The 14,914-nt window shown below is 27.7% G+C and overlaps 1 protein-coding gene across 10 annotated transcripts in view; it reads left to right on the forward strand.

The window, feature by feature from the left end:
• LOC117180809 overlaps positions 1-14,039 on the forward strand; it is a 162,052-nt gene extending 148,013 nt beyond the window's left edge. For all 10 annotated transcript variants that reach the window (XM_033373318.1, XM_033373320.1, XM_033373319.1 and 7 more), the window contains 5 exons: positions 1,521-1,650; positions 3,610-3,687; positions 3,766-3,901; positions 8,085-9,083; positions 13,053-14,039. In XM_033373318.1, coding sequence (XP_033229209.1) covers positions 1,521-1,650; positions 3,610-3,687; positions 3,766-3,901; positions 8,085-9,083; positions 13,053-13,370 — 1,661 coding nt within the window. In that variant the 3' untranslated portion in view covers positions 13,371-14,039. The remainder of the gene's footprint in view (positions 1-1,520; positions 1,651-3,609; positions 3,688-3,765; positions 3,902-8,084; positions 9,084-13,052) is intronic.
• Positions 14,040-14,914: the final 875 nt, after the last annotated feature.

Here is a 14,914-nt window from a genome sequence, read left to right on the forward strand (position 1 = left end):
CGAAAACGCACTTTTCTGAAGGATTAAAAAAACTTGAAAAGCGATTGACCAAGTGTATAGAGCTCCAAGGAGATTATGTTGAAAAATAAGAAAAAATTTACCAAAAAAAAATTGTTTTTATACTTCATTCTAAGGACTTATTGAACTACCCTCGTAGTTTCTGTAATAGTTCATTTTCTTGGTAATGATATAGGATTAACGATCTTATCTTTGTAATTTTTTGTCAGTAACACTAACGATGAAGTAAATTTTGAAATGTGGTTCACAAGTATTGTTTACAATAATTATTCGATTTTCATAGAATCAACGGATGGAAAAATTTCAATGCTGAACGCTTTTCCAAGGCCCAAAAAATGTACCATAATTCTTTACGTTCAAATAACTGTTTATCTAAACTTTAAATATTCCTAAATCAATGCATGTGGACTCACAGAGTAAAAATAATTTGTTTGACTAGCCATGATTATTCAAAATGATCCAATAATAATTAAACAGTTGACAATAACCATGGTTATAAACAATTTCTGTAACAAAATATTCTAAACATAGCTTTTTTCGGATTTCAATTTCCTTTAATTTCCTGAATGGCTACGGATGTTCTTAAAAATAGCATGCCTATGATAATATTTGGTGAAATAAAACAATGTACAGGTTTATAAATAATTAGGATAAACAAATAAATTTTTTGGAATTTTCACGTAGAAAAAAAACCGGCTTTTAAATATTTGTGAATTAGTCTCAAGACTTTTAAATGTAAAGAACGATTTTCTTCCACATGAAACTGCCAAATCTTTGCATTTGTTTATTCTAAATACTTATGAAAAATTAAATTGTATATTCTGACAACTATTATGAACAAATATATTATTTTTCGAAATTTTGAAGATTTAATTCCGAAGTTTTAGGAAAAATTTGAATCATTTTAAAAGAATTTAGAAATTTTGAAAAGATTAAAAATTAATTGAAAGCTTGAGAAAATCTCAACAAATTTAAAAGAAAATGTGGATTTTTTAATTATGGGAAAATTTTAAATGATCTTATAACATTTCAAAATATTCTTAGAAATGTTGAAAAAAATCTGGAATTTTTGAAGCAATTTTTATTTTTTAAATATTTTTCAAAATTTTACGAAAAATTCGAGTCAGTTTAAAAGAGTTTTATAAATCTTTCCTAAATTTTTCCTAAGATTTGGTAAAATTCTGTAAAAAAATGTTCTTTAAAATTTTCTAGATTCTTCCTCATGGGGTGTAAAATGTCTCAAATATAATTTAAGCTCGAATTCAATTGTTCAAGAACCTTTAACAAATAATTGGTTATTCGAAATTTTTATTTTGTTTTAAAATTGATTTTGTCCCCAAATTAAGATGTATACGTGTATGTAGTATGTACAAAAGTAACTAAAGAAGTAACGATAGTTACTTTTTTTGCAAAAGTCACTAATAAACTTTAGAATTTGAAACAGCAATGATAACGATAAATATTTCCTTTTCAAAATTAACTATCACATCAATGTTTTCTAGGAACTATCGCTGAACGCGAGCACAAAAAGTGGGAAAATGCGACACCAATCCAAAACAATCCCTACAGTCAAGAAAATATTCAAAAGAGGCTTCTGGAGAGGCAATATTCCAGAAGATCAGAAATTTCAGGGTAATTACTTCTTGAAATACAGAGGAAGGTCATTTTAATCGAGAAAAATTTCCGGGTTTTTCCAGTTTCGTCTAAGGTTTTCTCGGTCGTTGAAATTAAACAATTTTAACTCTTAAAACTGAAATTTTAAAAATATAAAGCAATCAAAACTGAACTTCAAGTCAAAGCAGTTAAAGCGGAACTTTTTTTAATGTTAAAATTTCCTAATTGATGCTTCAAAATGTTGTATTAAAATTTTCAATAATTTACAGGTATCAAGTGGCAAGTTCAATCCTTTTCAGTTGCAGAATTTTTAATTAAATGTCGTTAAAATGCAAAACTAAATCCACACTATCATTTTTAATGCTTTTCATTGAAGAATGTATTAATACATTTGTAAATGTTCAAAATGATATCATTCTAGGTAATTATAAGTTATTAACATTAAAAATTGAAAGAGTTTAAATATGGTTTAAAACTGAGCACCTTTTAAATTAGAAGTTAAAGTCCTTTGAAATTAATACTTGTCCAATTCTTCTTTATACATGAAAATTCAATACTTTGACTGACAAATTAAAAAATTGTATGTAGAAACATGAACATTGTAACGTTCAAAGTTTAAACGTAACACATGGACATTTTTACGATTCAAATATATTTTATTTAATCGGTTAAAAATGTAATATTTTACACTGAAACAATATTTCAATAGGATTTACAATACGTAACTAAAAAATTCAGATATATACAAAAATTCCCGAAATTATAAAACTAAAGAAATATTTTAAGCCAGGTATTTTAAATTTCGAAAAATGTCAAGTTTTCGAAACTTCAAGTTCCCGAAAAAGTAATCTAACAGATAGAAAATATTAAAATTTTTTTTCGGAAACTTGAAATTTCTGTAATTTTCTGAATTCGGCAATTAACTAACTTTACCATTTTTTGAATTTAATAATTTCGGTAATCTTAAATTTTTCGAATTTTTATAGTTTCGTTTGCTTTCAATTTCGAAATATTTAAACTTCGTTAACAAACATTATCAGTAGATTTTTTTCGGTAATTTGAAAATTTTGAAAAATAATTGTTTTGGGAATTTTTCTACTTTTGTAATTATTATTTCATTATTGTTCAGCATTCGTAATTTCGCGTTTTATGTGAAATGATGCCATCTTATCTATTAATTTCAAATTTAGAAATATTTTATAAAGTTTGAATCGGGCGTTTACATTTGTTTAATAAATAATACTTTCGAATTGAACGAGTTAAATTTTTTAAGTGACAATCTGCAAATTGTTTCATTTTGAACAGATTCAGAATCGTTTTGTGTAACGGGAGCTGCGCGGGTTTGCGGTTGTCACTCAGACGAGCACTCGGGCGTGAAAAAAACAAAAGATGAGCGGGCTATAATGAGTTAGTTCCCATCCACCGTCAGCCCCAAAATCGGCGCTATAGAAGAGTTTCACTGTAGTTTTATTTTTATGAATCAAAGTACAGTATAGTTTTAAAAGTCATTAATTTATATTTGCAGTTGATCAACCTAAATCTTTTTTTTTATCTGAAAATTTTCAATTTCAAACGATTTAAATTTTTTGAGTATTTAAAACTGCATTTTCAAATTCTTGAAATTGAGCTTGTATGCTCAAAGATAAGGAACTGATATGAAAAAATTTTATAGTAAAAGATTGCTAATTGAAAAGTTAACAATGGAACTTAACAGTTTAAAAAAGTAAAAATCGAACTTATTTAAAATGTAATTATATCGTGTAATATAAAAAATGTGATATTTCAGGTGATTGTATTTTTTTCTTTTCTATAAATTTGTAAAATTCCCAATAAAAAAAATAATTTACTCTTATTTACTTATTTTTTCTGGTCTCAAAAAAGTCCCGGTCATTTCCCAGTTCAGGGGCCGCCCTGCATATAAAACTAAATAAGGAAAAGTTATAAATTAAAAAAAAATAAAATTAAACGTATTTTTAGGAACAATGCTGAAGTTCCCAAAATGACAGAAAGGCCTCTTCAAATTTTATTGGGAGCGAAGAAACTCGACGTAAAGAGGTAAAGCCTAATTTAGCAAATTTGCAATTGACTTTGTATCTAGCTAAAAATTTCGAATATTAAAAAAAAAATCTCTAGGTTTGGGAGAGATTACTACATCAACGATGCTATGATACCAAGTGGAGACACACAGACAAAATCGGGAGGAAATAGAAGCAGGCCAAGTAGCGCATTGTCTCAACATTCAAATTCTGGAAGCGATTTTGAACCTCAGGTGAGTTTCGGCCTTGAAAAATTCGAAGAGGCTTCACTAAGGGGCAGTCTTCGTAGGTGCAGCTATCGCGATCCAAATTCCAGTCCCCAATTTGTTATTAATCCTTTGATTCACCTAATCGAGGAAAAACTCAACAGAACTGAAAAGGAAATTATTCCAGAAAGAGAAAATTCGAATGTAAACTTCGAAGAAATTGATCAAGAACTACAAAATCAACAGTCAATTTTACTAGAACAAAAAACAAATCTGGATCAGATTTTGGACCTCTCAGAAAGGAAGAAGGAGTTTCTCAACCAATTGATAAATTTCGAGAAAGGTGTCGTCACAAATCCTATATTTAAAATCGAAAATCGAGAAATAGATCAAGAAATAAATAAACAAGAAATAAATCAAGAACCGAATTCGATTGATCAAGATTCCGGAATGTACTCAATTGAATCAAGTGACTCTGATTTTACCAAAATCTCCCAAAGTCTTGAAGAGTCGAGAAATAATTTCAGAAAAGCTAGAGATAATCAATTTCTTTCTATCAATGGTAAAAGGTACTGGGATTTTGGAATGGGAAAGTATAACACTTTTGGAGGAATTAAAAACCGGAGATTAAGCGAAGATAAAAGTGATAACGGAGATCCTTACGACAAAAACAATATTCAGGAGTGCCCTATTAACGATAATGATTACAACTTCGCAGCTTTAAAGTTTCAAACTTTTGGAGGGATTAAGAAAGATAAAATAAACCCTGGAAAGTTGGACCCTTACAGCAAAACTAAATTCAGAAAATCTTTATCGAATATGAAGCAAACATACCTGGAAACCGAGACTTTAATAGATTTCGAATTTCAAAGAAGACACCAGAATATTTTTAAAAGAGCAAAAACTGCTTTGAGTGAACAAGGTGATACATTTAGGCGAAGAAAATCTTTGAGAGAGAAGAAGTTAAGGAATTATTCAGAAAAAGAATGCTTCGTTGATAAAGAAATAATGAGCAAATTTTTGAATGATGCTTCAGCAAGACCGAAATCTCGATTGTCGACTGATAACGAATCAGTTTGTTCACAAAGTGGAACGAAAAGAAGACCTATTGATCAAAATTGTCTGAATACAAATGATGTTGAAACTGATAGACTCAGATTAGAACCTCCGTTAATACCGGAATTTATAGAAAGAAATTTCGAGACCTTACAAGATTTGAGGTCGATCGACGGTAAAAAAAGTAGAAGGTCTCGAAAGAATTTTCCAGAAAATGATCTTTTCTAAGAAAAATAGAAAGGATTCTTTAAATAACTAGTCTTCTTATAACAAAACCATTTAAAATTTTTAAATAAGTTATTTTTTGTATAAATGTACGCTAGAATGGTGAAGGCTAAAATATTAAACTTTCTACAAATATTTTAAGTATAAAACATTTTTCACATTCTTTTCTTCTACTTTTCATAATGTCTACTAAGCATGCAACAAATACTTGTAAATACCCGTTTCTTTGCAAAAACAATCCTTGGAGACGATTAATATCATAACAGGAATATTCAGTCCTTTTACAATTAAAAATTGCAAACATTCTTCTGCAATCTATATACTGAGCACTGGCCTTGCATGAGAATCTGCCTTCTTAGGGTAAGTATTTTCGTCGAATGTTGAATTTTCTGTTAACTAACGAAGCATGCAAAAATTTATTGCACGGAGTTTGCAGATTTACAGTTTTTTTGTAAAGAATTCTAACTTTAATAAATAATTAATAATATCTTCTAACGCAATTATCAGGAAATTTTTTAAGGACTTTACAACTGCCCCATTATCATTTCAGGTAATGAGAACATTTATGTACTTCTTTTATTGTAATTAAATTATTTAAAATTCTAAGCTTAACAAATTTTACTATTATATTAAAATTTAGAATTAAAACAAATGTAAAATTTAAACAATTAAAAATTTTAAACATCAATTCGAACAAAATCAGAATTAAATGTCATAAATTACATCACTTTAAATTATGCTTTTAATTGATGAAAGTTAAAAGCTAAACTTTTTATAATTCAATATTCTTTTATGAAACAAATTTATTAATTCCCCTTGAAAAATTTTACATTTGAAATTAAAATGTAGGACATTTTTCAACCATTTCAATCAGCAAGTAACTAAAATTGGAATCATGACAGTTTTTTTTTTTTATTTGGATAATTTCCAATGGATAATTGTGCAAATTTATACGAACCCAACAATTTTGTAATGCAAAATTTCGAAAATTTGCACTTTCTAACTGAAACATTTAAAAAGTGAATCTGCAAAGTTAACCAAATTAAAAAAAAAGGTTTTAAAAATTTTCCAAATTTTACTATTCTATTGAAAATTAAAAATTGAACAATGTGAAATTTAATTAATAAAATAAATTTTTTAATCAAACTGAACAATATCATAATTAAATTTCATAAAATACACCATTTTAAAAGTTCAGTTAAAATCCCAAAAATTAAAAGCTGAAATTTTTATAATTGAAAATTTTTTATTAAAAATTAATTTAAAATTAATTTATTTAATTTTATTATTATATAATACACTTTATAAATTTATTTTTATATTTTTTATTTAATATTATTAATTAAAATGCAGAGAATTTTGCAGAAATTTCAATCGACAGGAATTTAAAGTTAGAATTAAAATTTAGGAGTTTGGATAATTTTAAATGAATAGTTTTACTTTATATGATTCAAATTTTTTTTTAATGTAGAGCTTTTAAACTTCCTGGATTTTATTATTATACTGAAAGTTAAAAATTGGAAAATTGAAATTTGAATTATTTAGAATTTGAAAAAAATCGAATTGAAAAATTTCAGAATTAAATGTCATGGATTAAACAATTTTAAACTATGAGTTAAAACATAAAGATCAGCTTATAATTGAACATTCTTTAATTGAACAAATTTCCAAATTCCACTTAATAAATCTAAATTAAAAATTAGAAAATTAACAAAAATTGTCTACAACTTCAGTCAGTAAATGCTTAAAATTGGAATGGCAATTTAGAAATTTGAATAATTTCAGATGAATAATTGTGCAAATTTATCGATTCCAAATTCTTTATGAAATTTAAAACTTCAACAGTTTGCACTTTTTAATTGAAACATTTAAAAAGTGAATCTGTAAAGTTAAGAAATGAACAGTTTTTAAACTTTCCCAATTTTACTATTATATTGAAAACCAAAAATTGAAAAATTTGAAATTTAAATAATGTAAATTTAAAAAAAATCAAATTGAACAATTTCAGAATTAGTTGTCATAAATTGCATAATTTTAAATAAGTTAAAATTCTAAAAATTAAAACCAGGACATTTTATAATTAAACATACAATTTTAGGAATTAGGATAATTCTATACAAATGGACAAATTTATACGATTCCAAATTTTAAAAAATTTTAAACTTCGAAAACTGATGCTTCTTAATTGAAACATTTGAAAAATGAATGAAGTTTAAATAATTTATACAAATAAAATAAAATTGAACAACTTCAGAGTTAAATGCCATAAATTACACAATTTTGAATGATGCTAAAGTCGTTGAAATTTTTAGGTTCGAAATTCGAAACAGTGACAATTAATCCAATTTTGATTGACATAGTGAAAATGTTGCAATTTCCAATTCGTAAAGATTACAAATTTTACAATTTCAATCTAAAACATTTAAATTCAATAATTTTAAGCTGGAGATTGAAATTGAAAATATACAATTTAAATTTCATATATTCGAAATTATTAGAAATTTCACAATGTCACATTTAAGTTCTCTAAAATAAAATTAAACGAATGAAACCAATTCTAATTTATAAAAGATTAGAATTTCAAAATATATAACATGTACTGAACTATAAAAATAGAAACTGATATTCTAACATCGACAGTGCTTGGGAATATTAGAAAAATAGACACGAATCATTTTCTAAAACCATTTGTTGGTGGTGCTTTTATGTGTAAAAATTAACAATCAACCTGCGAATATCTCCGTCCAAAATATATTTTCTCAACTCATTTAAGATATTCTATTCTCTCTATAGAACTCGAGAAATCATCTAGCTTTAAATATTCATTAAGAAAATACAACAAAAACACTTTTAATGCAAAAAATGGACATGAACGCGTTAAACAATTATTAAACTGCAAAAATTCTCAACGATGTTTTTTATGTTGCAGCAAAACGAAAAAAAAGTCTCCAGATGGCAACAGAATAACGGATTTAACGAAGAGAGCGATTTCCAATCTGTGGATTCTAGAAACCTGAAATCAGAAAAATCTCTTGAATCGAAACCAACAAACGAAGTCACTCACTGTTTCAACAGCGAAGTGATAGTTCCTTCAGTCAATTGGGAGAATTCTGAGGTTGAAAATTTATTAGAAAAAGAAAGGAAGAACAACAAAAATGAAATAAATGCGAGATTGAATAACCAGGAAATTCTGAGCACAAATTCTCAACCAATTTCTGACGAGAAGATCAAAAAAATTCGTCGTCTCGATTTAAGAGCTTATGGATTTGCAAATGATTTTAGAAATCAAAATTTCGAAAGCCCGAAGCCATCGCAACAGAGGGTGGTAAATAAATTGGATTTGAAATCTTTTGGATACGAAAGTGGACTTCGAAGAACTCAATCAATTCAACTAGACATCAGAAATCACAACGAAGATAAGAAACCAAAGATTATCAAAGCTAAAAGCAAATTTAGTTTGAATGAGAGAAGGGAAATTAAAAATGAGAAGGATGATAATTACGATTTAACAAAAAGCACAGAAGAATTAAACCGCGAGGCTTTCCAATCTGGGGATTATTTTGCAATTCGAGGGATGTTTTCTGCCAAATCAGTTCCGAATATTGCTGACAGTCAGCATTATGAAAGCAGCATCAATGTAAATATGATGAAATGTAAATACGAAGGAAGGTGTAAATATTCTCCTCAAAATGATGAGACTGAAGCAGAAAGAAGAAATGGAATTGAAATTAGGAATCAAAGTAAAGGAGAAATTAAAGGGAAAATTTTGGTAAATTCGGCGGAAAATATTTCGCTTCAAAGTGAAACTGAAAGGTCTTCTGAAGAAGGAAGCTCTGGTAATTTTTTAGAGAAAGAACTGCCTCTGCCTTCTGTGAGAAGATTGGCTCAAGCCTTCAGCAAATCGACTGAAAAATTAAATCCTCCAAAGGTAATGTTTTTTTTAATGTAAAAATACAGACTTCACAACCCAAAATCGTCTCAAAACAGGGAATATAGGGTTATTCGTCACGAAAATATGAGAATAATTTCTTTTTAATAACATTAATGTAGGTGCTATGTTCAATTCAATACCAAACGCTTTAAATTTCTAAGATTTTATTAAAATAGTTAAATTTTCAACAACAAAAAATTTTCAATCAAATAGTGACATTTTTATAAAAAGAATTAATTTTCAACCAAGCAGTTATGTTTACAACCAATTACATAAACCTTTAAGCAGAAAAGGCAAGACTAATTTTCTACAAAAAGGTTCATTTTCAACCAAGAAAGATGTATTTTCTATCAAATAGTTAAATTTTCAACGACAAAATTTCATTTTTCGCCAAATAGTTGAATTTAAAAATGAAAAAGCGATTAAACAAAAAAAAAATGTAAGTAAAAAAATCTTTCAATCAAGAAAGATGACTTTTCTAACAAAAAGTTGTATTTCTACTTCAAAAAGACGATTTTTTTTTCAAAAAATGACCTTTTAATGAAATAATTAAAGGTTAAACAAAATAGTTTAATTTTTAACCAAATAGTTGTATTTTTAACAAAAAAAAAATAATTTTCTACTAAAATAAATTATTACCAAAATACCTGCATTTTTAACCATATAATTGAACTTTTTGTTGAAAAATATCAGGTTTTCCACAAAAAATGGAATAGTTATATTCTGAGTTGAAAAATTAATATAGAAAAAAAAATAAGTTTCAACCACAGATAAACAATTTTAACTAATTAGTTTAATTTTCATCAAAACTACTAGAATTTTTTTTAAACTCTCAACGAAACATGTAACAGATGATATTTCTACCAAAAAGATGTTTCTTTAAATAAAAAACAGTTAAATTCAACCCAAAAAGATCAATTTTCAACAAAATAGTTCATTCCTTTGCGAAAACTGACTAAATTTTTAGAGAAACATTTTTAAACAAAAAATATCAAATTTAACCAACAAAATTAACTTTCTACCCAAAAAAGGAAAATTTTCAACAAAATATAGTTATTATCCACTAAAAAAGATCAATTTTTAACCAAGTACCTGCATTTTTAACCAAAAAATATTAATTCTATACGAAAAATATTATAGTTAATATTTAAACCAAAACAGATTAATTTTTAATCGAAAATGGAATAATTTAATTTTCAGTTAAAAGAAATTTATTTTTAACAACAAAAACGAATTTCCAACACAAGTTTAACAGAAAGACCAATTTTTTACCGAAGAGGTGAATATTTAACTAAAAAAATTAACTTTGAACAAATTATTTCAGTTTTTGTCCAAGTGGTTGAATTTCCAACCAAAAATGGAAAAGTTACATTTTTAGTAAAAAAAGTTAATTTTTAACTAAACAAAAGTGGGTTTTCAGCATAATAGTTAAAATTTTAACTAGAGATAAATCCTCAACCAAACATTTAAAATAAAAAGTGTTTCACCTTTACCTAATTAGTTAATTTTTCAAGAATCATTTTTAATCAAAAACAGTTAAAATAACCAAAAAAGACGTATTTTCGACGAAATACTTAAAATTTAAACGAAAGAGATTAATTTTTAACTAAATTGATAAATCTTCGAACAGAATTATATGTCTTCATCTGGAACAGTTTTATTTAGTTACATTTTCATTTCTTCTTTCAATTTTATATTTTTAGTCCAAAGCATTAAGTTTAAATGAAAGAATAATTAATTTTTAACTGTAAAAGATCAATTCTTATCAAAAAATATAATAGTTGATATTTGAACCAAAAAATATATTTTTTGAATCAAAAGCAGTTGAATTTAACCAAAAAGATGATTTTTCATAAAAGTAGTTACAGTTGTAAACAAAGAAATAAATTTTCCACTAAAATTATGAATCATCAACTAAAATGATTAATTTTCAACTGTAACGATTTGGATCAGTTACTTTTTCACTTTTTTGTTTAAATTTCATATTCTTAGTCCAAAATATAAGGTTTTAATCAAAGAATAATGAATTTTCAACAACAAAAGATCAATTCTCAGCGAAAAATAGAATAAAAATATTGATTAATCTTAAGATTGTGAAAAAAATGCTCTCTAGCTCCGCTGAGATATGAGCCCCGTGGGGCTAAAGAGCATTTTTTTCACAATCTTAAGACTAATCAATATTTTAATAATATTGATTAAGACCAGTAGACAAAACCAATATCATCTAAAATTATTAATTAATTTTCCTGTCAAAAAACCTACATCAATAATCAAAAAAGAAAAAGAAAATAGTTGATGTTTCAACCAAAAATATTTATGTTTTCAATCAAAACACTTGAATTTAACCAACGAATATGAACTTACAACAACGTACTAACGTTCGTAAGCAAAGACATGAATTTTCAACTAAAATGATCAATTAATAGATCTTAAATTGTCGGTATACTGGTTCAAAAAATCTCTTTATTGATAGACGTTTCGCCCTTCGACGAAGGGCCTCTTCAGTAAAATTCAACTATGTACATATCCATGTAATAATTCGATGGAGATAGTCCTTGTTAACTTTATGGAGTGAACCATGTCAAGTCAATGAAATAAAAACTGTTTGCTTATGATATAATTGTCAAATTAGTAAAAGTTAAAATAGCTAAAAAATAAGAAGTTAAAAAGGTATTTTGGCTTCCATGTTGGCCTTATAAGAATGTTATAATAACAATAAACATTGGTGGGCCATCACATTATTCTTTCGTAGGCGGCCATGGCGAGGTGAAATTTTCATGAAAATTTCATTAAAATGTCAGAAAGAATAATGTGATGGCCCATCAATATTTATTGTTAATATAACATTCTCATAGCCCTGGCGGATCGAAAGTATCGAATGGAGCATCTACAAAGTACCCGTAAAGACCCCATTGGGTCCCCATTCGGTTCCTTTTTAAAAAACTCGAAAAAACAGCAAAATAAAATTTTAAATTGTTGAAATTCGGTTTAAAAAATAGAAAACGTATAACGCCTGTTGACAGTTACTTACAGACGATGCATTTGAAGTGTAGCAGTCAACAGGCGTTTTACGTTTTATTTTTTTAAACTTTTTACCGTTGCAGAAGAAACTATTGCGATTATTCCGTGACCTTCTATAGGGAATTTTAACGTAGAATCCGAATTTCAACAATTTAAAAGTTGATTTTGCTATTTTTTCGAGTTTTTAAGAAAGGAACCGAATGGTGACCCAATGGGGTCTTTATACGGCTACTTTGTAGAGGCTGTATTCGGTTCCTTTGGTCCGCCAGGGAAGGCCAACATGGAAGCCAACATATCTTTTTAACTTCTTAGTTTTTAGTGATTTTAACCTTTACTAATTCGACAATTATATCATAAGCAAACAGTTTTTATTTCATTGACTTGACATTGTTAACTCCGTAAAGTTAACAAGGACTATCTCCATCGAATTATTGCATGGATCTATAGTCTTTAATAGTTACATTTTCAGTTGAAAACTCAGTTTCGGTGAATTTCAGTTAAATTCAAGGACAAAACCAAACCCGTTCTACAACTGAAAATCTAGTGTAGTTACATTTTTAGTCAAAAATATGAATATTCAACCGAAAAAATCAATTCTCAAAGAAGAATGTAACAGTTGATATTTAAACCAAAAATTATTTTTATTTTAAGTCAAAAACAGTTGAATTTTATTCAATTTTAATTTGAACAGTAAAATTCCTTATCAAAAGAGATGAATTCCTAAACCAAAAGATATATGAAAAAATGTACAATTTTAAACTGAAAGGAATTAATTTCCAAACAAAAATAGTTGAGTTTTTGTATTGGGCTTTATTAATTCAGTTCGCATTTAAGCGAAAAATCGCGAAAAGTGGGAAAGCAGGGTAAACAGTGGAAAGTCAAAAACAAGAGAAGTTTGTAGAATGTTTGAGAGTACCTTATTTATTTAATTTTATTGTTACCCAGGTTTCCAAAATACCAAACAAAACGCAGAAAAAAAGACCAACAACTCCCGAAATTCACCTCGTCGAAACTCCAAGGCAAATGCACAGTTTGACCGCAAGATCAATTTCAAAAGAATTCCGTGACGGTCTTCGACAAATTCCACACAAAATGAGTTCACCTTCAGCTAATCAGGGCACAATCGAACAAAAAATTTGCCAAAATCGAAAAAGCATTATCGAGAATGAGAAAACGAGTTCATTCGGCGATATCAGTACTATCTCTTCCGGCAATTTAAAAAACAATATTCAATTCTGGGAGCAGCTCCAGAGGCGAAACTAAAAACCGTTTTTAAATTTTTATATAAAAGTGTAGATAATATATATCAAGAATCAAGGTTTTTATAGTACTTTAAAAATATTTTTCTATCCTATTCCTACATATGTAATTATTGTAAAATTCTAGTTTTATGCCATTTCGAGAGGTATAATGTAGTCTGTTTTTCTATAAAGTTGAGTTCTTATTTAAGTTAATAACTTTGTCTTTTTATCTAAAGTCTAAACTTTTCTTCTTCATTTATTACTGAATCTGGTCTAGGAAAACTGAACGGAGTTCCGTTCAGAGTGAAAATATCTGCCATATACGTCTGTAATAAAGAGATAAGATTGTATATCGAGTACCTTATAAACTTATTTGTACATTTAGATTTTTTACGTTTCTCTGTTATTGTTTCCTTCACTGAATCAAAGTTGTGTAAAGTCATTTACACACCATCTTTGCATAATATTTCCTACAATAGATTCCGGTTTCCATTCTTGTGGCTAGCAAGATTGTGCAACACTGCGGCAAATGAAAATAGAACTGCTTATTTATCACCAATTTTTGTTAAAAGGTGGATGGAGACACTTCATTTAATTCCTTATAGAGTTTATGGAAATAAGTTATTCGTTCGTGCCAAAGGAGACAAGCGAAAATGTCATTATCCAAAGAGTGTGAATAAATAAAATAATATCGATGACATCTAAAATCCTATTTATTATTTATGAATTATAATTATTGTGTCGCAAGGATGGTCCATTTAAGTCGCTGCTAAAGTATCATTTAAGTATTTTATCATGAGTTCATATAATGCCAGACGAATTTATGTGCCAGTGCAAATTTTTTCTATACTGAGGTGGGCTTAGAATCACTGTATAAATTGTATGACAACCAGTTGTAAACCGCGGCTTCATACAACTTTATTACAAGTTGAGTTTGAAAGCAGACATTCGACCTTACGCTATTTTTGAACAAAGGGATTTTACACTTATACCCGTGTAGAAATTGCCCTATTTTTTCCCATTTAAAAAGTGGCACTGGCAAGGCCCAGACCAGTTTTTCTATTTTCAAAAAAAGTAATTAAATTATTATGGGGCATTAAAATATAAATATCTGTTATCAACTATAAACACACTCTTGCTGTTCCAAATTAAAAATAATAAAATGTGTCCCACATACGAATAATATATCAAAAAAAATTTTGTGGAGTTTTGCGGAGGCTTTCCCCAAGTCGGGAATTCACGAGAGATACTCTCATTACGCCACACATCTGCCATATCGCGCTCTTCAAGGGACTTCTGGTCAACCTAACCTAGTTTGAATGTTTGATGAAGAATGTGAAATATATTATTGGTAATTCTATAACATTAAAATAAGTTGCAAAAAAGATGTTTTCAGGGGATTTTTTAAATTTCAGATCATTAACTTAAACTTAAACTGTCCCTATCCAACATTTTTTGTAGAAACCCCTGGCGGACCGAAGGAACCGAGTGGAGCCTCTACAAAGTACCCGTAAAGACCCCCATGGGTCCCCATTCGGTTCCTTTTTAAAAAACTCGAAAAAACAG

Source organism: Belonocnema kinseyi, chromosome 9, assembly GCF_010883055.1.
Source record: "Belonocnema kinseyi isolate 2016_QV_RU_SX_M_011 chromosome 9, B_treatae_v1, whole genome shotgun sequence".
Classification (NCBI taxonomy): domain Eukaryota; kingdom Metazoa; phylum Arthropoda; class Insecta; order Hymenoptera; family Cynipidae; genus Belonocnema; species Belonocnema kinseyi.